The 23,530-nt window shown below is 51.8% G+C and overlaps 8 protein-coding genes across 8 annotated transcripts in view; 3 read left to right on the top strand and 5 right to left on the bottom strand.

Moving 5' to 3' along the window:
• The window catches only part of GUITHDRAFT_164463 (hypothetical protein), a gene marked incomplete at its 5' end in the record, with an annotated part of 6,105 nt that extends 5,318 nt beyond the window's left edge, over window positions 1-787 (top strand). The window contains 6 exons of the mRNA XM_005827973.1: window positions 29-42; window positions 117-152; window positions 241-289; window positions 332-418; window positions 471-554; window positions 606-787. The remainder of the gene's footprint in view (window positions 1-28; window positions 43-116; window positions 153-240; window positions 290-331; window positions 419-470; window positions 555-605) is intronic.
• A 420-nt stretch (window positions 788-1,207) lies between these two features.
• GUITHDRAFT_158239 (hypothetical protein) lies at window positions 1,208-3,702 on the bottom strand (the record flags this gene model as incomplete). The annotated part of the gene is made up of 7 exons (XM_005827972.1): window positions 1,208-1,276; window positions 1,320-1,375; window positions 1,426-1,486; window positions 1,581-1,737; window positions 1,802-1,887; window positions 2,077-3,571; window positions 3,638-3,702. 7 exons carry the CDS (start codon window positions 3,700-3,702, stop codon window positions 1,208-1,210), a joined length of 1,989 nt encoding a protein of 662 aa, XP_005828029.1.
• A 992-nt stretch (window positions 3,703-4,694) lies between these two features.
• GUITHDRAFT_112784 (hypothetical protein) lies at window positions 4,695-5,577 on the top strand (the record flags this gene model as incomplete). Its single annotated transcript, XM_005827971.1, has 2 exons — window positions 4,695-4,906; window positions 4,956-5,577. 2 exons carry the CDS (start codon window positions 4,695-4,697, stop codon window positions 5,575-5,577), a joined length of 834 nt encoding a protein of 277 aa, XP_005828028.1.
• A 95-nt stretch (window positions 5,578-5,672) lies between these two features.
• Window positions 5,673-6,484, bottom strand: GUITHDRAFT_153911 (hypothetical protein). The gene is made up of 3 exons (XM_005827970.1): window positions 6,036-6,484; window positions 5,891-5,983; window positions 5,673-5,846 (listed from the first exon to the last, which is right to left on the bottom strand). The coding sequence occupies exons 1-3, from the start codon at window positions 6,471-6,473 to the stop codon at window positions 5,781-5,783; spliced, it is 597 nt and encodes a 198-aa protein (XP_005828027.1). The 5' UTR covers window positions 6,474-6,484; the 3' UTR covers window positions 5,673-5,780.
• Window positions 6,485-9,828: 3,344 nt separating this feature from the next.
• On the bottom strand, window positions 9,829-12,474 carry GUITHDRAFT_142220 (hypothetical protein; the record flags this gene model as incomplete). Its single annotated transcript, XM_005827969.1, has 6 exons — window positions 9,829-9,846; window positions 9,983-11,469; window positions 11,725-11,826; window positions 12,101-12,200; window positions 12,256-12,352; window positions 12,401-12,474. The coding sequence occupies 6 exons, from the start codon at window positions 12,472-12,474 to the stop codon at window positions 9,829-9,831; spliced, it is 1,878 nt and encodes a 625-aa protein (XP_005828026.1).
• Window positions 12,475-13,209: 735 nt separating this feature from the next.
• GUITHDRAFT_112782 (hypothetical protein) lies at window positions 13,210-15,527 on the bottom strand (the record flags this gene model as incomplete). The annotated part of the gene is made up of 11 exons (XM_005827968.1): window positions 13,210-13,281; window positions 13,336-13,417; window positions 13,466-13,640; window positions 13,693-13,783; window positions 13,832-13,936; window positions 13,986-14,099; window positions 14,149-14,235; window positions 14,285-14,842; window positions 14,892-14,977; window positions 15,030-15,250; window positions 15,295-15,527. 11 exons carry the CDS (start codon window positions 15,525-15,527, stop codon window positions 13,210-13,212), a joined length of 1,824 nt encoding a protein of 607 aa, XP_005828025.1.
• Window positions 15,528-18,341: 2,814 nt separating this feature from the next.
• GUITHDRAFT_41621 (hypothetical protein) lies at window positions 18,342-18,824 on the bottom strand (the record flags this gene model as incomplete). Its single annotated transcript, XM_005827967.1, has 1 exon — window positions 18,342-18,824. A coding segment is annotated over one exon (483 nt), but the record flags the coding sequence as incomplete, so codon positions are not given.
• Window positions 18,825-19,623: 799 nt separating this feature from the next.
• On the top strand, window positions 19,624-23,382 carry GUITHDRAFT_142217 (hypothetical protein; the record flags this gene model as incomplete). Its single annotated transcript, XM_005827966.1, has 15 exons — window positions 19,624-20,116; window positions 20,221-20,290; window positions 20,337-20,373; window positions 20,423-20,518; window positions 20,564-20,823; window positions 20,869-21,022; window positions 21,073-21,151; window positions 21,210-21,264; window positions 21,438-21,498; window positions 21,723-21,779; window positions 22,285-22,321; window positions 22,534-22,586; window positions 22,946-23,018; window positions 23,190-23,272; window positions 23,323-23,382. The coding sequence occupies 15 exons, from the start codon at window positions 19,624-19,626 to the stop codon at window positions 23,380-23,382; spliced, it is 1,668 nt and encodes a 555-aa protein (XP_005828023.1).
• Window positions 23,383-23,530: the final 148 nt, after the last annotated feature.

Genomic DNA, 23,530 nt, shown 5'->3' with positions numbered 1-23,530 from the left:
AGACTGCATTATTGACGGCTTTACCCAGGGATCACCGAGATTGTGTGTAACAAAGCTTCACTCGCTTGCGACTTGCTCATCTTATTATGTTGCGGCTCCTCCTTTGCTCTCTTCAGGCTGCAAGCAGATTTCACCTACAAGGGAATCAGCAAGTGAGCATCCTCCTCCTCCTCCTCCTCCTCCTCCCCGTCCCCCTCCCCCTCCTCCCTCACTCCCTCCTTCCCTTCACTATCCGCGCAGGTGCCTGCAGTGGAAGGGCCCGCAAGGAGGAGCTTCGCTGCTGCATATCGTATAGGGAAGCTTTCGCAGCCAGTGTCATGACTTGTCCCAGATCTCGAAAGCGTTTGGGATCCCTCTCCGAGGAGGGGCGAACCCCAAGGGCAAGCTGATCTACTTGATTGACAGCAAGACAAACGAGGTACCTCTGCTCCTCCTATGTGGGCCGAGAGCGTCCGATGGTGGTGGGGCAGGTCGTTGACATCGACCTGCCGCTGAGCGATGGAGGCTCCTACACCGTCCGCGTCGAACCCGAGGATTCTTCTCCCTTCAACATTGTGTGCATTCCAATGTTGGTAGAGGCTCCTACATGTTTGACAGAGGTTCAGGTCCCTTGCCTCGTGGCGTTCTGTACTTCACGATACGAGCCAGGCAGGCTGAAGCTCCATCAGTAGAGGCTGCGAGACGGTTTGTAGCAAACTACCACCGTTGTGACGATGCGAGTGTGACGGGCGAGTTAGTCTTTGAGCTCAAGGGTGTGTGAAACTAAGAATTAAACTAATGTCTGCTGCTTCCCCTCTTCATCTACATGACTGCAGCCGGAGCTTCGCGGCAGGGCCCTGAACTTTGATTGCTGCCTGTAGCCCCTCCGACCAAGACTTGGGTTGTCCATTGTCATGCTTCCAAGGCTAGAGCTTCAGTCTCCTTAAGGCCTTCTGACCCTTGTGGGCAATCTGACAAGTCCATCACTCTCAATTCATCTGCCTCCCGCATGCCCTGGGATTGATTGAGCAGTGATTTCAGCAGCGAGATTAGTTCAGATGGACAAGGATGAAGATGCAAATGCTTGATCACTTCATCTCGCGATTCTGCCGTGGGCCACAATTTTGTTCGTGAGGATGACCATCGAGTTGGAAAGCTGGGGTAGAAAGCTACCGGAATGTACTCACGTAGTTCATGTACATCTCCCGACTGTACCCTACTTCCTCTCTCACGACATCTGCTCAGCAGCCTGCGGCACCTCGTCGCTCCTGCTCTTCTGGTTGAACCTCTTAGCAAGCTGCAGAGCGTTCAGGGCAGAGACGGCAACGAAGAAGCTCAACCTGGAGAAGAGGAAGCAAGGAGGACGGCCGGATCCCTGGAATTCTTGACGCTCTACCTGAATCTCACAGATTCAGCAGGAGGAGACATCAAGACTTGGGACTTGACCGAGCGTTGTCGGTTGCAAGGAGTTGAGGATCTCTACTTCTTCATTTGACAAGGCGTTGACCTTCCTGTGATCAATGGGTCAGGCTCAGCGGACTGCAGATCGTGACGTAGACGGCAGGGATGGAAGGTCGGCAAGCAACAGGTGATAGCAAGACATGCCTGTAGTCAAAGTTCTCAGGCAGGACTAGGTTCTCTTCTCTCTTGATCGCCTCAATGTCTCTCTTCTGCGCTGTGATGAACTCATGGTACATCGCCTCGATCGTCAGAATCTCCACGACCTGATTGGAAAGTGCATGAGCAAGAAAGAATGACCTGAGGACGTGTCACCTCGGGTGTGGTCGACCCCAGCTCGGGGAGGAGGGATGTCAAGTGCGACCATTTTACTCCGGGATATCCAAGGACTGTCTGCGGACTTCGTTTCAATCCGTCCAAGCAGACGTCCACTCCTGCACTCTGCCATTCCTTCAAGCAGGAGTGTCAGTCTTCTGGACACGTGAATGGATTGAAACAAGTCGATGCCAACGATGATGAAATTTTGTCAGTATGTTCTGTTAGTAGTGGCGATGATGATGATGTCCAAATGTGGATAATGAACAAGGAAAATGTGTTTTGATCCGAGATGTTAAATCCACAGCATAAAGCTCAAATTACCTGAGGCTTGAAGGTGACGGACGAGAGAAGCGCGCGGCCGTTTTCAAGTTCCCTCTTCTTTCTCAGAAACGTTTCCTTCCTCTCCTCGCAAGCAAGTCCCAGCTTCATGGCCAACGGCGTCAGCCTCAGATCGGCATTATCGCTTCGCAAAAGAAGTCGATATTCAGCTCTCGACGTGAACATTCTGTACGGTTCCGTGACCCCCTTGAGCAGGTCGTCGACTAGGACTCCGATGTACGCCTCAGATCTGGAGAGGACGAAGGAGGGTTCGTCCTTCACTGACAGAGCAGCGTTGATTCCAGCGACGATCCCTTGCGCTGCCGCCTCCTCGTACCCAGTGCTGCCGTTGATCTGCCCAGCAAGGTAGAGGCCGGGCAAGGGGCGAGTCTCGAGCGTCGGCTTGAGCTGCGTTGGGTCGATCATGTCGTACTCGATCGAGTATGCTGGATGCAGAATGTCAGCGCCCTCTAGCCCAGGGATGGAGCGGATGATCTCCTGCTGAACGTCCCGGGGGAAGCCCATCGATATTCCGTTGGGGTAGATGACGTCTGAGTCGATCCCCTCCGGCTCCAGCCACACCAGGTGGAACCGACCTGGGAACCTCTGGATCTTAGTGTCGAGGGAGGGGCAGTACCTGGGCCCGTTGCCCTTTCCTCCCGCAGACTGAAAGATCGGCGAGAGATGTCCGTGCTCTTGCACGATGTCGTGCGTCCGCTGGATCGTCTGGGTCACCCAGCACACGACCTGGTTGCCGAGAACGGGCTTCTGGTTGAGGAAGCTGAATGGCCTGGGGTTCGCATCTCCCTCCTGCACCTCAAGGTTGCTGTAATCGATGGATTTCGCTGCGATCCGAGGAGGCGTCCCGGTCTTGAGCCTGCCCATCTTGAACCCGATCCTCCGAAAAGTCTCTGCAAGCGCCGTCGCTGGTTTGTCCCCCGCGCGCCCGGCGGGAATCTGTTCAGAGCCGACGTGTATCACTCCCCGCAAGAACGTCCCTGTCGTCACCACCACCTTGCTCGTGTTCACCCTCCACCCCTCCCACTGGCTGTCGGCACTGAGGGTCAGACCGCTAACCGACCCCTCCCCAGACACGACAATGTCTTCGACGCTCCCGCACGCGATCTGCAGGTTTTGGTACTGCTGCATTTCATCGATCATCGCCTTCCTGTACAGCGTCCGATCGATCTGAGCTCGGGGCCCCTGCACTGCCGGGCCCTTGGACGCGTTCAGGATACGAAACTGTATCCCGCCGATGTCCGCCATCCGTCCCATCACCCCCCCTAAGGCGTCGATCTCCCGCACAAGGTGTCCCTTTCCCACCCCTCCAATCGACGGGTTGCACGACATCGTCCCAAGGTCCTGCAGCTTGTGGGTGAGCAAGAGAGTCCTCACGCCCAGTCTTGCAGCGGCTGCGGCTGCCTCGCAGCCTGCGTGCCCTCCTCCTATCACGACCACGTCCCAGGAAGACGCGTCTAGAGGGTTGCGCTGCCTGGTACTGCCGGACACGGTTCCTTCTTCTGGCGGTGACAGCAAAGAGCGAGTATCCTTGGAGCTGGACAACCCGCGCGAGGACACGAGAGATGAAAACACTCTCATGTGCCTGAGTATGTCGCGCTTCGCAAGCATGTCTAGCAGCTGCAGGACCCTCGCCACTCCAGCCTTGTCTTATCTCTCTCCGTCACTATTCCCTTCCCTCTACTCTCTCCTCCCGTCTCTCTCTCTCTCTCTCTCTCTCTCCTCCCTCCCTCCCTCTACTCTCTCCTTCCTCTCTCTCTCTCTCTCTCTCTCTCTCTCTCTCTCTCTCTCTCTCTCTCCTTCCCTCTACTCTCTCCCTCCCTCTACTCTCTCCCTCCCTCTACTCTCTCCTTCCCTCTACTCTCCCCTTCCCTCTACTCTCTCCTTCCCTCTACTCTCTCCTTCCCTCTACTCTCTCCTTCCCTCTACTCTCTCCTTCCCTCTACTCTCTCCTTCCCTCTACTCTCTCCTTCCCTCTACTCGCTCCTCCCGTCTCTCTCTCTCTCTCTCTTCTTCTGTCTCCTCCTGTCCCCCACTTGTTGAGGCTCGCAAAGACCCTGAGGAGTTTTACTCAACTGATCAAACTCTTCTTTCAAGTTCGCCTCAGAAAATAAAAATAATTATTTTGAAAGGCAGCAAAGTATCGTATGCGATATTCTATCACCTCCTGGCCCACATACCAGCAGTCCACAAATAGGAACATGCAGGCCAACGAGGCTGGCGAAAGATGACCTGACAGACGGAACATTCCGAAGAGAGGAGAGGAGAGGAGAGGAGAGGAGAAGCAGGAACAAGGAGGAGAGGAGAGGAGAGGAGAGGAGAGGAGAGGAGAAGGGAAGCAGGAACAAGGAGGAGAGGAGAGGAGAGGAGAGGAGAGGAGAGGAGAGGAGAGGAGAGGAGAGGAGAGGAGAGGAGAGGAGAGGAGAGGAGAGGAGAGGAGAGGAGAGGAGAGGAGAGGAGAGGAGAAGGGAAAAGGGAGGAAATGAAAACGTGTAGACCACGGGATACGATGTGAGGAGAGGTATGATATGCAGAAGTGAGACATGGTGAGCTGGGAAAGATTTGTTGGGAAGGGATATTGATGGATGTTTTCTCCAGTGAGAATGTTCTTCTTGACAGGAAAGATGGAAGAATGTCACCGGCATGACGAACAGCGGGCAAAGAGCAAGCAAACTCTGGCCGTGGTCACTGTGCTCCTATCGATGTTGCTTGTAGCTCTGATGGCCACACGAGCTGGCTTCCCTTCGGTTTTGCAGAACCAAGGAACTGAGAACGACTCTATGGACAGGCGATACGAAGAGACCGTGTTTCCCACGTGAGTGGATATCTTCGAGAGTTCTCGGTGACCTTGACATGCATGGCAGGTACAAGTACCCGACTGACCTTCTCACATCTGCGACCAAACATGAAGCATTGCTTTCGTACGCAAAGATCAAGACGCCTAAGGCTGGACAGAGTTTGTACATCCCGGCCATGTACAATCCAATGGTAGACCCCAATAAGGAGATCATGGACATGATCGAACAGTTTCAAGATGTTGTGAAACAACTTGATGAGTTGGAGAGACAGCTCAAGTGTGCAGCAAACTGTACAGCCAACCAGTCGTCCGCCTTCGCTGGCAACGGCTCGTTCGAGCTTGACTATGAACTTACCTTCTCCAACGGCAGCGCGAGCTTCGGGTCTCACAACAGCTCTGAGGAAGTTGATACCTGCCTTCGCAACTGCAGCATGGAACCGATCGTGTTCCGCACTGCCGAGGAGGCAGAGGTCCTCATCAGCTCCAAGATGGCTCAACTGAGAATCCTTGAGGGCTCCTTACGAGGCAAGCTAGCGAGCACACGGACATGGCTCGCCACGAGGACGAGGCATCGCAGACAGCAGATGAAAGGAGGAGCTGCGAATAGGGCAGGTAAAACGAGGGGTCAGGATGTTGCAAGAGCACGAGTGCTAGACAAATGGCTGAGGGAAGACAGAAGCAAACAGTAGAATGCGATGGTTTATTTCTCACGCACAACAAAGGCGTGAAACTGAGTGAGGATGTTGAAAGTTTTTGTTTGTATTTTAATAGAGTAAATTCAAACCCACGACCATCTTGTATATCTTGTACAAGAAAGACGAATCCCGATGACTTTCCCTAACCTGGTCGGGTGATGCCCTGGATGTAAGTCGATTCATAGATACTGCTGAATTCAATCTCTACTCTCACGAAAGAGCTTGCGAGGCCTCAACTCGTCCTCCCCGTCTTCCTGTGGCTGCTGGCATGACCGTCAAATCTCTCGACTATGAACTCCAGTCTCACCTCCTGATCTGTGTTCACCCGCTTCTTTCCGGTCAACCTGGCGCTCTGACTCATCTCGTTGTTCTCCACATCATTGCAGTTCTTGATGATCTCCTGCCAAAGGCACACTCGTGACTACGAGGTAGCAGGAGGTTAGGAGGCCTACCTTGAGCTCCTTGTCGATGGAGTCAAGCTCATCTCTCTGCCGTTGCAGCTCCTTGTATGCTTTGGCTCTCCAGTACTCGACGATGCCCATCCTTGCACACCTCACTTGCTTGTCCAGCAGCGTCTGGCTCCCGTCCCATGAAATGACCTTGTTCGGTCGGTCCAGTCCCACCACCATCTCGCCTCGAAGCATGGAGCGTGTGCGGTAGCGGATGGCATCATCCGACTGCTCGAAGACGACGAGCCTCCTGAAGAATCGCTCGGCGAAGGAGAGCAGCTTCCTGTCTGTCTCTGCATCACGAGACTTGTTGAGGACGATGAAGCTGTCGGCTCGTCCCAGGGCCCCGCGAGACTCCTCGACGTCCTCGGGCAACCTGTCCTGCTCTACCAGGCAAGCGCTCTTGACTCGACACTTGGACTGACAGCAGATGCCGTCCATCTGCTCATCCAAGTCTCCGTCGCTCTGGAAGATGACGGAGTTGAGGTCCTCGCCGAAAGCTGTCGACAAGGCCGTCTGAATGTCTGCTGCCCGAGGATGGTCGATGGAGAACAAGGAGGAAATACACCCTAAAGCGTCCTTGCAGCTCGCAGGAATTTCGACATCTGTCAACTCCATCTTGTGTGGAAGATCATCATACTTGTTCTTGAAGTCCTTGAACCGCTCGGTCAGCTCTGCATTGTGATTCCTGATGCCTGTTTGAAACCTCTCACAGTCTCGCTTCAGCTTCCCCAAGTCCGAAGTTGCTGCGATATCGACGTAGTAAGATTGGATAGCAGGAGAGACATCCTGTCGCTTGAGGAGCCTTGCAATAGCGTTCTCGATGTTTTGATGGCACATGGATGTTTGTACCTCGACCCTGAGCTTCTCCTCTTCTTCTGTGTCGTCTTCGATAATCACCGGCTGTTCCTCGAAGGCGATGTTGGCTCTGCTCGCCTCCTGCACCTCCTCGTTCTCGTTGTCATTGATTGCAGTGTCATCGTGCACGCCAGCAGATGCAGCAGGAAGCGTCACGTTCATCGTTCGCTGATCCAACGACCTTATGGCAATGTTGCTCTGCACGTTAAACACAAGCGTACAAGCGCATGACTCTTGCTGCTCTTGTCGCTGAGGCACGAGCGTGAAGGTTCCATTGACCGTGGGATGAAGAGCGTTGAGGGTTACAGCATTGGTCTCTATCCGGACGAGATGGTCCTCCAGCACCCGTGCCACCACTGTAGCCTCCCACTCGCTCGTGGGATGATAGTTTGTCTTTCGAGACGCCCGGTCACATGCAGCGAGCGTGAAGCCACACTGAAGAGGGTCGTCAGTCGCAGGAGCATGAAGCTGCAAGTCCAGCTGCTCTACAGGTCCTGTAGCAATGGCGTGAGATACAAGCGGACAATCATGTCAAGCAGACAGCGTCTCTTACCTGACTTCACCACCACGTTACAAGGCTTGGAAGCGATCGGAGGTCCTGCATACGAGGGTCTCGAGTCGACAAACTCAGCCGAGACCTGATGACTCCCGATCTCGCTGAGAGAGAAGATGACGTGTACGCAGTTGCCGTCGAAGGTCTTGTACGACATGGGTATCCTCTGCTTTTCACAGTACAGCCTCACATCCGGCATGGTACTCGTAGACCAGTCGTCGAGCTTTCTTTGGTCTTCGGTGTGGAGTTGGATCAAAGCTTCGAAGTCTGCTGCTGCAAGCGCTGAGCCTTGTGCGTACTCAAGATGTTTCTGTCGGTCTTTCACCGTCATCGCGATCTGAATGACGGAGTTCCTAGCAGTGGCGATGACATTGAAGGTGAAACTCGATATACTCCGCGAAATGATTTTAGGAAAATACTCTCCTGCTGGAAGGGCTGGAATTGTGCTGAGCTTGAAAGCATCTCCCCTTGATTCATCTGATACTTTTTCAAGCCTCCTGCTCTGTTTGCCTACCTGCAGCATCAGCGGCTGATCCCATGCGGCTGACAAGTTGTTGTCCACACTGTCTGTAACGATGAACCTGATGTCACATTCGTACTCCGCCATGCTGGGGACCGAGAGGTTGACGAACGCTTGGCAGTCTGGCTGTACGCATATCTTGCACGGATCACCAGCTTTCAGGTCCAAGTCCAGCTCGATGGGCTTCAAGTTGTAAGACTTTGTGCCACCTATACCTGTTTTCACGTTGAGCTTCAGCCCAAGCTTGAGCGTGCCCTTGGAGGGTTTACAGCGAATGAAAGCATTCCTTACAGTGATCTTAGAGCCTTTGATCGTGATGTTCCCAAGGGCATCTTTGCCTTCTACCACATTGTGGTAGTTGTCATATAAAGTGACCGGAACCTCAAACCCATCTTCGCACGTGAAACTGAACGAAGATATTTCGTCAGGATGTTGGTTAGTTATCGGTTCGATGTCGTATCCATCTCGATCCACTATGACTCCTTCCAACGTGAACAAGTCTCCTGCTTTGATACCAGAGATGTCTTGTGGTAGAGAAATCTTCAGCTTCTCAGGCTCTCCGGGGGTCACCAGGACGTCAAGTTGGTACTGAAACAGTCGCGTCTCCTCTGTCTTCGTCTGCTTCGAGCCTGCACAGGAGAAGACCGAGATGGTCTGCTTGGAATTAGATCGTACGTGCAACGGAGGCAGTGCAAAGACTTGATCCCGACCGGCTTCATAGACTGGCAGCTGTGCATTCATCCAGCTCATTTCTACTTTCAAGTTTGACCTGCCGTCCGCAAAGTGCTGGCAGGGCTGGTTTGTCTCGTCAGCAGCCACAAGGTACAAGTCTGATATCTTGTCGTTGTGCCGTGCGTTGAACGACACTGCTGCATTGTTGAGAGCCAACTCGACTCCTGATTGGAAGAGCTTCATGCGCCTCGGAGTTCCGCTCGGCTTCAGGGGACGTGAGAACCTCTGATGCAAGATCGTCGTCTCGGTCTCGTGGATGACATCTAAAGTCGCTTGAAGGCTCCGGGGAAACTCGTCGGAGTTGCAGAAGAACACATTGTCTGCCATCACATCAAGATCCAAAGTGTGCCGGAGGGAATCGTGAAACACAAGGCAACGACTCGAGATGGCTTCTGGATTGAGCCTTTCAGCATCTGGCGCTTCGTTGTGTAAGAGTAAGCGAGGATGATCACTGCTCTCCGAGAAGTACTCAACATAGATTCCAGTCTCCGAAGATTGCTCATCATTGAAAATAGACTTGATCTGTCCAAACAACCGAACCTTAGGCCTTGTCTTACGACGTGCTCCAACGCCCAATTCTTGCTCCGTGATGAGCAATACACAATCCCCTGTTTGAAAGAAGCCATGCTCCCTGTGAAATACCCCGACCGGAGCGACTTGCTTGAGTATCATTTCTCTCCATCGACCCATTTCTGCTTCACTGACTACCGTCTGAGCTGTTGCCGTACCATTCGAGAACAAAGAGCTCGCACACGAGCAGGTCAGGCGACATCTCCCTTTCCTTATCTTGTTTTCATTCCGCTGGCTCTCGCCGTGAAGCAGGAGGTCCGGGCTCATCACCACGAGCTTGCCTTGGTTTCCGTCGCACATGTTCCCGCTCGCGTCTTGAATGCTGACGTCGACTGGCCCGAGCTGTTGGTAGTTGATATACTCCTCCCAGTCAGCGTCGCACTGTATGGACGATGGCTGCCCATGCTGGACTTTGATCGAGATTTTGTGCTCAACGACCTTCTGCTGATGAATGTCTGTGATGACTATGCGAGCAGGATACGTCCCGACGCCCCCATGAAGCACGCAGAGGTCTTGGATCCTGATGCTCCCAGCGTACTCAGGCGTGAAGGATAGCGAGACATCTAGAGCCCGAGCCTCGTCTACCAGAATGTCAAGCGTGTGGACGCCGAGTTGGAGATCGATGCTATTGTTGTATTTGTCGTGCACCTGTACTTCTAAGGAGGTCGTTTGCCCGAGCTCACAATGGATGCTCGGAGTGTTTGGTCTGAGCGATACCTTGTGCATCTCTGCTGGGGTGATGTAGAACGTCGCGGGCTCGCACGTGAACGGCGTCTGACCTGCAGCTGGCTCAAGGGAAATCGTATACCGGCCTGCGACAGTCGCGAGCTTCTTCACTATCTTGTCAGGAAAAGACAGATGCCCATTGGGCACTATCTTTTCAGGAGAAGACAGAAGCCCATTAGACACTTCGAAGCTTTCCAAGCAATCTTGTGACGCCACTGTGACCTTGAAGATCGGGATGTTTGTCTGAATGACTTCGTTGTTTGAGTTCTTGCAGACAACCCTTGTAAGCGGTAACATGCCAGCCTTCACGATGTGGTTGCGGAACTCGATAGCGACTGATCTGACTATCTGCTTCTCATTCTTTGCTCTGGTAGCCTCGAACTCTTTGTTGCTGAGGGGCCTCATGGAATAGTTTTGTATTCTGAAGCGATTATGCTTCGTCATGCTGTTGTCTGAAGCCAATAGAAGAAGCTCGACCTCCCCTGTTGGCAAGTGCAGGTCAAAGTGCTTATCTTGCAAGAACCTCTCGATCCTTCCTATATGACTTTCAATCTTTGCTTTCTCCTTTGACTCTTTGTACAGCTCGACGAATTCACCCACCTTATACACATTGTCGCAGAATATGATCTTGTCGTGCTGAGACATTCCTTCAGCATCTATGTACTTTGGGTTTTCGTCTTCGAAGGAGACCTCTGCATCAAACTTGAGGTGACATTCTTTGAGCCAGTAATCATATGCTTTTGCAAGGTCCTTCGAGTCAATCGCCTCCTTCATCTTCTTTACATTTGGAGCAGACTTGCTCAGGGCCAGCTTGTTTGCCTCTGGCTCGATCCCTCGGTCTACAAAAAGAATGCCGAAAGTCCTTGCATAGCATCGCTGCGGGGCAAGCGGCTTATCCCCCTCACGGTATCTCATGAAACCTGGTACGAAATCTTCTTCAGGAAGCCATCGTCCCATCCAGAACACCATGAAGCGGCGATCCAATGAGCTTGAGTGCCCATGCAGCTCGTCAACGTACGGGACTGTGTCCTTGTTGCCCTGGTTCGGAAAGTAGAATATCGCCCCCGTAGCGATCGAGCGCTTGGTGGGGTCTGCATGGTCGGGGATCTCGACGTAGATGGGGAAGCAGTCCCTGGCGTCGTCGCTCAGCACTCGGTCAAGGCAGCACATCGAGTCTGCTAGTCGATGCGGAGGGGCCGAGCTAGCAGAGTCTTGATGGATCACCTCGAACTCCAGGTCAATCTGCTCCGACATAGAGCCAGACTCAACAAGATATTTGTTCAGCATCGTCCTCAAGCAGCTCAGGTCGTGTTGATAAAATTTTTTTGCGTTTGCGATCCGTCCGCGTCGTCTCATCTCTGCATTTGGCTGATCTATCAGCCTCAGCACCTGGTCTACAAACCTCTTCGCGCCTGCCTGCTCTCCTTCAAGGTACATGTAGTACATCGCTCGGATGTTGCTCAGGCAGTGCCTGAGAGCTGCCGCAGAGAAAGCTCCATCGCTGATAAAGAAATCAATCTTGAAGCCTTCTATGTCGATCTTGCAGAAGCTCGACGCGACGTCTTCGCCCTCCTGGAGAGACCTGATGCATCTAATTGCTTTCCAAGCCGATAAGGTTGAGTCTTCCACTACTTGCACAGTTCTGCTGTCTCGCGTCTTACTGCTCACAACATGTCTTGTCCCAAGGGCATTACAAGCATTTTTGGCCCCCACGCCATATCGAGAGAAGGTACCGCTCAGATATCTCCTGAACGATGTGCAACCCTCGTCGTACAGCTCCTGCGTAGATGCGCGCTTTGACCCATACTGAAGCATTTCCTTGGGGTCTGAGCAGCCTATTCCATTGTCCACAAGATGAAAAGTGCCCCTTTGGAAGTCGAGTGTAACTTTGATAGTTTTGTTCTTGTCATATTGGTTGCAGAGTACATGTTGTATCGAGTTATCAAAAAGCTCCCCGATCGCTGTCAAGAAAGAGTAATTACTGATCGAACTTTCTAACATGCGCCCTTTATCAGGTGTGGTATCTTCCACTGTGACACACTTGAAGGTAGAGAGGGTGTCTGCCAATGATCACATCAGTTCTTGACATGTCTCAGCTCCGGCATTTACCTTCAGCGGGCAGCAGCAGAAGTTTGTACGGTCCGGCATCGGAGTCAAACTGGAGCGAAGAGACTTCCATGAGGGTAATAGCATTGTAAAGCTTGAGGCCCTGGTACAGGACATGCTTGTCAGTTGAGATAGCGCATCATGGAAGGATGCGACACCTTGACCGACAGGTTGAGCTCGTCTGTCAAGTGCTTTACGAGGCTCTCTACGTCTTGGAAGGTGTTGATCTCTTGGATGCTCAGGCGGGTGGGAGGTCTGGGGCCATGTGGTCAGATAAATCAAACATCAGCATACTTCTGTTACCTTAGGGTTTTGCAAGATTCATCATTATCGATGGTCGGAAACAAGATATCAATTTGAGTCATTTGGCGATCCATCCTGAGATTTTCTAAGGGAGAACGGGAGGGCTATGGAAAGGAAGAGGGAAGCTCCTTCACTTCAATCAGAGTGAGGCAGACAGAGGGACAGAGAGTGAGGAGATGGAGAGGAGAAGCAGAGATCGGATCAGGTTGAGAGAGGAAGGAAGAGATGCGGCGGGTGCGGAGGTAGCGGAAGGTAGGAAGCGGGAGCAAGGCCAAGGATTTATCGAGCGGGATTCCTAGCTCTAGGCATGTCAAGGTAGGGTAGTAGAAGGGGAAAATGGGGGTGGTCAAGTTTTTAGCCAGGAACTAGCCTGGCAAGTTACTTTATCCTCCACCCCACCCCACATGATAGATTTATTAAGTCTAGGACTAGTACTTTGGTAGACACCTCGCTGGATCCCTGTCAGGGATCAAGCTACCAATACTGATGAGTTTGTAGGAATCATCATGCAAATCACGGGCCGCCTCAGGACAATCACATCTGAACCAAAACCTGAACCTAAACCTTATCACCCGGCCGCCGGGCGTGACCCGGCCCGGCTGGAGATACACTGAAGGGTTTCTGCTACTAGGCTATACTGGGCAAGGCCGCCCGGCGGCAGTTTTTTTTTGCACTAACTTAGTTAGTAAACCACCAGGCTACCATCTGTCACCCAGCCGGGGGACTCATGGCTATTTAAGTTACCAGACATTTACATCAATCACCAACATTTTTCTAAAGTCGTGAAACTCCACAAATCGATCTACGGCTTACAGAATGCAGCGAACGGCATCCAGGGCCTCGCGGTGCGAGATCGCTTCCTCCACGCTCTCCTCCGCATTCTGTAAATGTTCAATGGGCTCATGGATTCCAACTGACTGAGAAATATTCGCTACCTGTAGGCTGCAGAGACGAACACTGGGGGACACAGATGTGGGTTTGTTGGAAGCAGCCTCCTCGACCGATCTCCAGGTGTAGCTGCACTGCCCGTGTCAGGGAAGGATTAACTGAAGCTCCCCAACTGACCTTCCAGGAGACATTCTACTGAGTTCGGATGCCTCCGACGCAAGATCCGTCTGGTTTGAACAAGTGTTGCCTTCGAAGACGACTTTGCACAATATTTCCTTTCGACCCAACCAAACAAACCCGTCGATGCTGCTATTCGTTACCTCAACCTTGCAGAAAAGTTCAGATCGCGCAACTGCAAATGACAGAGCGCTTGACAATGCCCCCAACTCAGCTGACCTCAGCACGTTGCGCAGACCCTCCGATAAAAACTGCGCCGTGTTGATTGCCATAGAGATGACAAAATTGGATAGTCAACGAGGAGGAATCATCGACACCCTGCAGGGAGATTCAGAGCAGTAGATCAATGAGCACATTCCAACTCACAGTTGCAATGAAGTTGTTCCTCATGGTACAATTCAAAACCGTCACTTCTGAAGAACCTACATGAGATAGCACGCCAACGTTGCCGTTGTTTTCTACGACACATTCCTGGATGAAACATCGTCAGTGTCACGCACGAAAAATGAATTTTCTCGACCTCCAGGGAGCAAGTGGTATCGGCCATGGCTACCAACCCATCCGAAGACCAGCTGGCTGGGTCCTCACCCGATATTCCACCGATTTTGCATCGATCTAAGGCAACCTCTGCAGCCTGGGCAATGCGAATCAAACCCTTTGTTTCCGTTCCATCTTCTCTGCACCTTCACGCACATCAGTGCAATCCCTCCCTGGCATAAAATGTTGCATCCATGGAACTGCCATTGAGCATTTATGACATGAAGGTTACTCTGCATCAGGTTGCGCATCACTGTCAGATGATGGATTTCGCGTTTTTACCTGTGCAGGACCAGATGACGAGCGATAGAATTCCACAGACGAAAACTCTCCTGAGCTTCCATTTCCCAACAAGATCGGGCCTCTTCTTTTCTCGAGAGGTCGCAAACTTGCTTCTCCAACTCCAACAGCAAACGTGCGAAATGCCCCAGGGCATTCTTGACCAAAATTTTCCTGATTTTGAAGGTTTGCAGGCCTTGGGGGTTTGAATCCAGAAGCTGATCGAAACCCCGTAGCACCTGCGGGCAAACGACCCGGCAAGGACATGCTGGCTAATCCAAAGCCACCGGGCGAAGGGTTCTCATGGGCAGCACCAAATCCTGGCGAATGCCTTTTGCCATGGGGTGACTCGATCGAGTCTTCTCTAAGTGAAGAAAACAGGTTAGAGAAATCTATTCTAGGGGTCTGCGGGTCTTGTAATCTGTTTTGATCACCACCATAGTGTCTCGGGCGGAAAGGTGTTCCCGAAAGAGTGGTAGCATGGCGTGGAGAAAGCAGAGGCGTTTGCTCTGTCCTTGGCCAGTCATGCCTGCTATCCTCCTCCAATCTTCTATTTCGCATCTGTTCCAATGATTACACCGACTGCATGAATGCGGCAAGAAAGTATTACAGCATCTTCAGTCATGTTCATCATAACTCCATGTGGAGACCTTGCCAAGAAGGTCCCCGTGCTTGCATTACGTAGAATAACAGAACCTGAGGATGTTATCAAACTTTGTCGAGATGCGATATGTGTTCAAATCATCACCGTCTTGTTGTGCAACTCTCTGAACGATAGTTGGTGGTGACACTCCAACACGAGAGAACGGAGATCCGTTCAAGCTGCCGGACTGCGCGCCACCTTGCGTTCTCTCATCTGCCCCTCCCACATTTCCATCATCCCATTTGAAGAATTTCCGACAAGTCGGTTGACTTGACGTGCAGGTGAAGAACTGCCTTCCTTTGTTTGGACCAGCTTTGTTCACAGTCCTGGCAGCAAATTCAGATGCAGGGGAGTAGGTAAGGAGCCATACCTCTTCACAGCGAGATTGCCGCATGCTGTGCACTTGACCTGTTGGCTTTCTTCCTTCACATTTCCTCCCCTGATCCTCAAAGGTTTGAACCTCACTCTCGATAAGACATGCAGAGTGACACGTATCGTTCCAGCTCGCGGATTTGGAGCACGGAAAGTGCTAACTGAAGACCAGGTGTTGTCATTCAGACATAGGAAAACCAGAAACCAGACGTATGGAGACCAGCGTTGCATCAGTGAAGGCTATGAAGAAACTGCTCGCCTCAACTCCGTGACAAAGTCCGATAGCATGCTGCTGCAGACAACAAAGTAGCGCCCAGTACACAGGAGTCTGCAACCAAAGCAATCAGACTGCGAGTTACTCCATCCGTACAAGCCCTTCGTCTTAGGTACTCCGAACTACTGATGCAATGAGACTCATCTACCCTTCACCTGTCTACCTTTATGTATATCTCTTCTCTCTGACTCAGTCTCATCGTCCCCCCCCCTTCCCTCCTTGTTCGCCCTCCCCTTCACGATTCGCTCCGCCGGGCGCTGCACCTTGCCGCCAAACTGCCGGATATGGTCCTGTGAAGCTTATGTTGCAGCCGGCGGACCCGGGCCCGGGGTCGCGGGCCTGCCGCCCCCCCCCCCCACCCAGCCCACCGTCACCCGCCCCCCCGGCGGCTGCCCCCGCGGGGCCCGGCGGCCAGGTCACAGCCGCGGGCCCGCCTGTTGGAGCCTGCGACGGTCTGGCACTGCGGCGGATCACAGGATGGTCTTGAGGATGGTCTTGACTTGGAGGAAAGGATGGTCCAGTCCTGGATCCTTCGACCGTGCACTGATCTTGACGGAATACAAGTTTGTTAGACTTGTACTAGTCCAAGAAACCAGAATTGAGGAGCACATGAGAGATAGACTGTATACTAGGATGTGAAACCCAAGCATCCAGACATGAGGGGACCTTAGCAAGACGGCTAGGAAAGCCCCCTCTTCGTCCACACACGCTACATTGGCCGCCTCGCAAACACGTAAGTCGTCTTGGTTTACAGGAGAGTTTTTGTTAACTCGGCGCTATCTGACTGGCACGGCTGGCATACGTTCCATCCTCCCCCCGAGTTTCTGAAATAGTACGTTACATCGGACGTCTGAAAGTCACACAAACAAGAATGTCAGCAGATCCAAGTCAAGATACGATGATACAACGTCAAGTTCACAGTCAAGCTGAGCGGGCAATAACCATTCAAGGATTGTCCATTCTGAAGAATATTTTCATGCAGGGCTATTAGATGTGCAGTGCAGAGATAAGGGAGATGCCTGGCGAGCTGATGCAATGACGAGAGAAGGAGGATAAGATAAGAGAGTCTGAGGAGAGAACTTCGGAGTTCAGATAACAGAGAGAGAGAGAGAGAGAGCGTGCCCGCCGGCATTTGAAGACCAAAAGATAAATTTTGAACCGTAAAGAACTTGTGACCAGAGATTGCTGCCGCGAGATGGAACATCCGTTTCAAGGCATTCGAAGATTGTTGTTGTGCAGTTGTACCTTGTTCGCCGATCCAGAAGTAGCTCCAGTTATGCATGCCACAGCCTAGCTCCATGACATGAAAACTTCCGCCAGATCTCCTGGTAGTTCCATTTGATCCTACTCAAAGATCAAGAAGATTAAAATCGAATCAGCTTCAAGTGCGTTTCCACACGGTTAAGCAGATATTCGACCGACCAATCTGGCTGGGGAAAGGCTTGTTTTTCCAATTCGAAGATCAATCAAACAAATTGAGGCTGAGATGAGAGGCCTAAACAACTTGCGGCTAGAGAGAGAGCCTGATTGAAGAGAGGAGTCATCCGAATTTGTAAGGCTTGAATTGCATGAATTTTCGACAGTAACGAAACGATACCAAGAAAGAAAAAACTCCAGTACTGAAAAGATTCAACTAACCAAATATAAGATCAACATGATTGAGCATGTAATCGAGGCTCATAACCGACGGAATACAAGTTTGTTAGACTTGTACTAGTCCAAAGTCACGCAGATATCACATCGACCTTAATCTCAACAAGACAGTTTTTGCTCAAGACCGAGTTTAATGCACACGAAACCAGAATTGAGGAGCACATGAGAGATAGACTGTATACTAGGATGTGAAACCCAAGCATCCAGACATGAGGGGACCTTAGCAAGACGGCTAGGAAGGCCTCCTCTTCGTCACATGTACTACATTGCCGCCTGCCACGTAAGTCGTCTTGGTTTACAGGAGAGTTTTTGTTAACTCGGCGCTATCTGACTGGCACGGCTGGCATACGTTCCATCGGATCTACAGGCTTGTTCCTCAAGGAGCTTTCAAGGTTATGTCCGAGTGTCTTTTCCCTCATCCCGGGCCTTAGCATTGGCTGACAGTGAGTCGGTGTGAGCCTCGGCTGGTGAGGTAGAGGTCTTCAATATGGAAGCTCCGAGTGCATTGCGTAGCGTAGGTACTAATGTTTTAGTTAAATTTGCTCTGATCAGACTCGCACTTTGAAATCAGGGTCAAGCCTCTTGATCGCCTCTTCTGGTGGTCCTCGTTACGACTTGAATTCGCTCAGTAAATTGCGGCCCTTAGTGAACGGCATGTAGCCTGCTTCAAGTCTTTATCAACCATCAACTGATCCGCGAGTGTCAGAGACGGTCGACATGCGATCTTTTATTTTGAAACCTTTGAACTTTGTTGAGTCTATAAGAAAACCAACACAAAACATGTGAATAAGCATGAGGGCGAAGCAATTGTCAGATCAAGAAAACAGAAGCAACAAACGTCAATCATCAAACTTCAATACTTGGCTTTCATTCGGTTTCCCTCCTCCCGCTGCTGCTCCTTCATCCGTATCATCGAAGACGCGATCTGCTGTCTTGGGGCGCACGATCGGGCTGTTGTTCGGTCCTTTCGCGAGCCTGGCCGGAGATCCTGCCGGCAGCGCTCGCAGGGATTCTCCTCCGACGCCCATGGTACCGAGAAGCTCCTCGATCTTCTCGAACTCCTTGGTGATTTCTCGATGCCCGTAACTCATCGCATTGTCCCTCGCGGTCCTGTGCTTGTTGTCAAGAGAGTGCAAGTTTGCGCCGTCGGACGCCAGCTCCTGGACGACTTCGAGGTGTCCATTCTGCGAGGCGAGGTGGAGGGGAGTTCGACCCAGGCCGTCTTTCGGGTTCAGGAGAGCCTTGTACTGCACCAGACATCGCACCACGTCAACGTTGCCCTCCTTCGCGGCGATGTGAAGGGGGGACATCCCCCAGGCATCAAAATCGTTGACTTCTGCTTTGGATAGGATAAGTAGCTCCGCCACTTCACCTGAGCTCGCTTCATGCAGAGGGGTCCACCCGTTCTCCTTGGTCTTTGCCTTGGGGTCTGCCTTGGCTGCCAGGAGGTACTCAACCAGCTCATAATAGCCTCCTCGTGAACCATGATGAAGAGCTGTTCTCCGAGACTCGTCCGTAGCATCGATGGGCTGGCCAGCAGCAATGAGGTCCTTGAGCAGGTTCAAGGAGCCAGCAGACGCTGCTTTGAAGATGTCCAGATCCGATCCATGAGTCAAGCTACGGCTCGAACCGTCTTGGCTGTTGCTGCCAGCTTGTCCTGTTGAGTTCATCTTTTTGAAGATACCTTTATTTTCCCCTGATTTTGAAGGCGTTGGAATGGCTTTATTGGCGAACATGGTTTCTTAGTTCTGCAACAGAATCAACCAACGACTTAATATTCAATGTACGTCCATGAAAGGTTTCAAGGTATATCTTTCCAAAATGATCACAATAATCTAGAACATATTTTTGATGACATCAAAAAAAAGCACTCACACCAATTGTAGACAGTCACTCCTGCAGAGTTATAGATCTTCTAGATGGACAAAAAGTGCCGAAAAACAGACATGCGCAACTACACATCATTAACTGAACGCTGAGCAAACACGGTTGAACTCATGGTATCATACAAGCCTTGATCCCTCCCTCCTTCACTGCTCAATATTACCTTTCCTCACCTCTACCTCATCCTCTACCCCTCTCTTCTCCCTCACTTCCTCCTCCTCCTTCATGATCTCTGCGCTACCGCTGCCGCCATGCTGGGTTGCAGGGGTCTCCATGCGCCGGTCAACCTCATCCCCGCTCAATTTTCCCTGCCAAAGAAATCCCTAGAGAAATCCCAGTGAAGGCTCGTTAGATGCGGATCATGGTTTCTCATGGGTGATCCTGCCCTGGGAGGAGGATGGGGAGAGACGATGAGAGAAGATGGGAGGAGGAGATGGAGCGATGAGATGAGAGGAGGAGATGGGAGGGGGAGATCTGTCAGGACTGATGAGAAAGTCTGACTGAGACAAGTCGACCATGTCACGTTCCATCCCTGTACATGTGCTCATTCTGCTCGCTCAATCCCTGCCGAGCGCTTCTACTTCAGCGCACGACACGATCCACTCGAGAGCTCAGCATGATGCTGAGTTGCACATGCTGTGGTGGCTCCCAGTAGGAGGACGCTATGTGAACCCGAGCTACCCGAGCACGAGAGTCACCTTGTTCTCTCCTTTGGAAGGAAGCACGTGCCCTGATGGGCACTTTGTCTTGTCCTACGGCATCGAGAAGCCGCTGCAAGGAAGCTACCTGCGATTCCAACTTGATGGAGAGGAGATGGTAGAAGTTGGCGTGCAGTATGTGGGGAGCAGCACATGGAGGGAGCACAAGGTCAAGGCAGAGCCCGGGAACCATGTTCTGACAGTCGACATGCTCGCGCCATCAGGGAGCCTCCATGGTGAAGAGGAGGAGGAGCTTTTGCAGAGATTGATGACAACGTTCACTGTTTCTTCGGAACCGATCTATGAGACCGGTGAGATTTGCATGCTGAAGCTCTGAGCACGCATGGGAGGAGGGTTGATGAATACTTTCCTGATTGAGCTCATCGACGATCGTTCCTGACTTCACTACCTTTAGATTTTGAATACAACTACATGCCTATGGATGTTGTATGTAATGGATTTGCTTCCAAGAACATCAAACATCGGTGAATATCACACCCTACTGCAATCGCAATGAATAGACATGTGTAGGTGCATATCGAGTATTTCTCCTGCAAACAATCTCCAGGTGAAAACTTGAGCATGTTGTTGAGATGGAAGCATAAGACCTTCTTAAGATTCTCGTACGGATTTCTAGACGTGCCCCGTATGTGCATGATGAAGCGGAGAAAAGCGTAGGAGAAAATTTCAATCTGAGTTGCGCTCGAGTCCAGGTAAGATGAAGGGTCTTTGAAGTGAAGCATGTAATGAGAGACAAGATTTCAACGGTTGACGTCATGCAAGTCCCTCGTGAAGCATATCTTGTAGTAGAAGGGTTTGACGATCAGCCTGTCCTTGTGCTGAATGATACCGAGAAGTTCATGTGTGAGGATGTCGGGAGAAGTTCATCCTTGCGGAAGTTCACCTTCTCTCTTGTCGAGCTGAATGCGATCAAGAATGGCGACTTGGTCCAAGACTGGATCTCTCACAGAGTCGGGGAGGAGCACGAGCTGGAGGTCAAGCTCGCGGCCGATGAAACGTGAAAGAGTTTTTTGAAGTCGAAGATGTCTGATAGGTTTTCAAGGTGCCCAGATGAAGCAAGACACGGACGTAGCGAAACTCCTGCCGTGATATCCCAAGAGAGAAAATCTGCTTGGGTGACCATCGTATTTAGCGAAGATTACATCTTCGGAGCTCTTACGCTTGTACGAGCAATTCGGACAGTGTGCAAAGATGATGTACGAGAGAATGCTGTTTTCATGCAGCATCAACTGAGATTGAGTTGAAGGAGGCAAGAGATGTCCTGATCTTGCTTGCAAATCACATTGGGGAGCTTCTGAATCTCAGGACAATGTTGCAGCAGTACGGTGAAAACGAACTTGGCCCTTGCTAAGCTCAAACGCCTAATTTCTACTCTTCCTGCAGACGTCAAAGTGAAGTTGATTGATCCGATTTACTCTCCGTACAACGAAGTCGTCAGGTGACCAGCAAGAGATGGGGGGGAGGAGGAAGCAGCGCAGTCAGCAAAGAGAAGGCAGGGAGATGGGAGGAGGAGGAGGAGGAGGAAGGTTTGCGTTTCAGCAAAGAGAAGGCGGGGGGATGGAAGGAGGGATGAAGGCAGTAACGAGATTCTTCTTTCCTCAACGGTTGCAGAGAGAGCTTGCGTGCCGGCTACAGCAAGTTGCATGTATGGAACCTGACGGAGTATGAGAAGGTAAGAGGAGGAGGAAGGAGAGGGGAGGGGAAGAGGAAAGGGCGGTGGGACAGGGTGAGCAAGAACAACCTAATTTAAAGCGGTTGAAGAGAGTCAGAAAGAGTAGGATTGAACAGGGTTGTGTGAGAAAAGATATTTTGTATGAGATAGAAGATGTGGTTGCTGAGAGTGGAAGTCAGGTGGTGCGCATGTGATGGGAACGCAGGTTGTGTATCTCGATGCAGACACCTTCCTCTTCAGTTGTCCCAATCAAGCTTTCTCTCATGAGCGATTCAGTTTGGGTGAGACCATTAGATTCTTGTCTTTGAAACAGTGTCTCGAGATGGCAAGATCCGAGAATGATGATTGTTGTCCGAGTGTGAGAGGAATATTTGATCTCTCTCCTTCAATTCTACATTATGCCGCCTTGACTGCTAGGGATGTCAGGAGCTTATCCATACGCGACCAAGTGGCGAAGAACTTCTGACGGAACGATGAAGAGAGACTTGTATAAGAAGATTGAGGAGGAGCGGAGAAAAGATTTGAAAGAGAGCGAATTGGAGGGAGGGAGGGAGGGATGGAGGGATGGAGGGATGGATGGATGGATGGATGGATGGATGGATGGATGGATGGATGGAGGGAGGGAGGGAGGGAGAGACAGGGGACGAGAGAGCAGGTGTTAACAAGGGTTTCAGTCTTGTTAGGATCATGTCCTGTGTCTTCCTGTGCCTTCCGGCTGAGCACAAGTTCGAGGATCTTGTTGAGGTCAGGCTCGCCTCGTCGCTTCCATTCTGACGAGTTTGACAGAGGGCGATGGGTCTTCCTTCGTACGACGGGAGTGACGGTGAGGCACTTTGAAGAAGGAAGCGAGGATGAGCGGGGAGGAAGACGAGGGAGGTTGAAATGGGAGAGGGAGAGGGAGAGGAGAGAATGGGAAAGGCGGATAGGGAGGAGGTTTCGGGAGAGAGACGATGCAAAACTTTGTGGAATTGAGAGGAAGGGGAGGAGGCGAGGCAACTCGTCGTCTATCAAGGTCTGACTGGTCAATCTGTTCAGCGGGTTTGCTCCTGTCGCTGTTTCCTGATCATCTCCTGTACCATCCGAGCCTGGTGAGCGAGGCGAGGGGGCGGATGGGAGAGAATTGCATTGGGAGGAGGACAGCACAGCGAGTGGAAGGACAGAAGGGGAAGGAGGGAAGGAGGATGGGAGAATCAAACTGATGCAGTTTGACGGGCATGCAGATTTCCTGGAAGAGAACTGTTTCGCGCTTCAAGATGGTTGGACCATAAGTTTACTCGAATCTCCTCTCCTCTCCTCTCCTCTCTTCTTTCCTCTCCTTCTCTACAAGGCGGATAGGAAGGAGGTTGGGGAAGGAAGCCTTCCCACGATTCCCTTGCCTTTCTCTGCCCCCTCCACTCTTGGATTGGCTACCTCTCCCTTCTGCTCCTTCCCTCATGCATGCAATCAGGTTTGGACGGATTTCAAGGTTGCAGGGTTTGACTTCACCGGATTGCCGAAGCCATGGCAGGAGGGATGGCTGAGTAAGTCTGAGATGAGAAAGAAGAGACAGTGTATGGGACCGAACATTTGTTATGTTAGGACGATAGAAAGAGGCAGGCGGGGAGGGAGAGGAAGGGGAGGAGGGGGAGGAGGGGGAGGAGGGGGAGGAGGAGGACAGACAGGAGAGGGGAAGAAAACTCACGACGTTGCAGGACGAGAAGATCCAGTGGATAGAGTTTGTTACTTGCCGCTGATGCTGGAATGGTGGGAAGACTTCCACAAGTTAATCGGAGAGGTGTGGGAGGCAAGGGAGGGAGAGGTTGGAGGGGCTTTGACAAGGCGCAGGTCCCGTTCGACGAACCTCCGAGACTGGCGCGTCTCCTGGGAGAAGCTCGAAGAGGCTGAGGGAAGATTGAGGGGAGGAGAGAGATGACAGGAGGAGGAGGAGGAGGAGGAGGAGGAGGAGGAGGTGGAGGAGGAGGAGGATGGGACGGAAAAAACTCAGGTGGAGAGGAAGAAAGGACGGGGGAAGGCATACCAGAGAGGAGACGAA

The sequence above is a fragment of the Guillardia theta genome (assembly GCF_000315625.1).
Source record: "Guillardia theta CCMP2712 unplaced genomic scaffold GUITHscaffold_62, whole genome shotgun sequence".
Taxonomy (NCBI): Eukaryota; class Cryptophyceae; order Pyrenomonadales; family Geminigeraceae; genus Guillardia; species Guillardia theta.
This window is presented reverse-complemented; position numbering and strand designations above follow the sequence as displayed.

Coding starts and splice junctions, on each gene's coding strand:
- GUITHDRAFT_153911 (XM_005827970.1), bottom strand. CDS start 6,473: ATGGACGGCATCTGCTGTCAGTCCAAGTGTCGAGTCAAGAGCGCTTGC. Junction 5,984..6,035: donor CCATCGACAAGGAGCTCAAG/GTAGGCCTCCTA, acceptor TGCCTTTGGCAG/GAGATCATCAAGAACTGCAA. Junction 5,847..5,890: donor GGGTGAACACAGATCAGGAG/GTGAGACTGGAG, acceptor CGGTCATGCCAG/CAGCCACAGGAAGACGGGGA.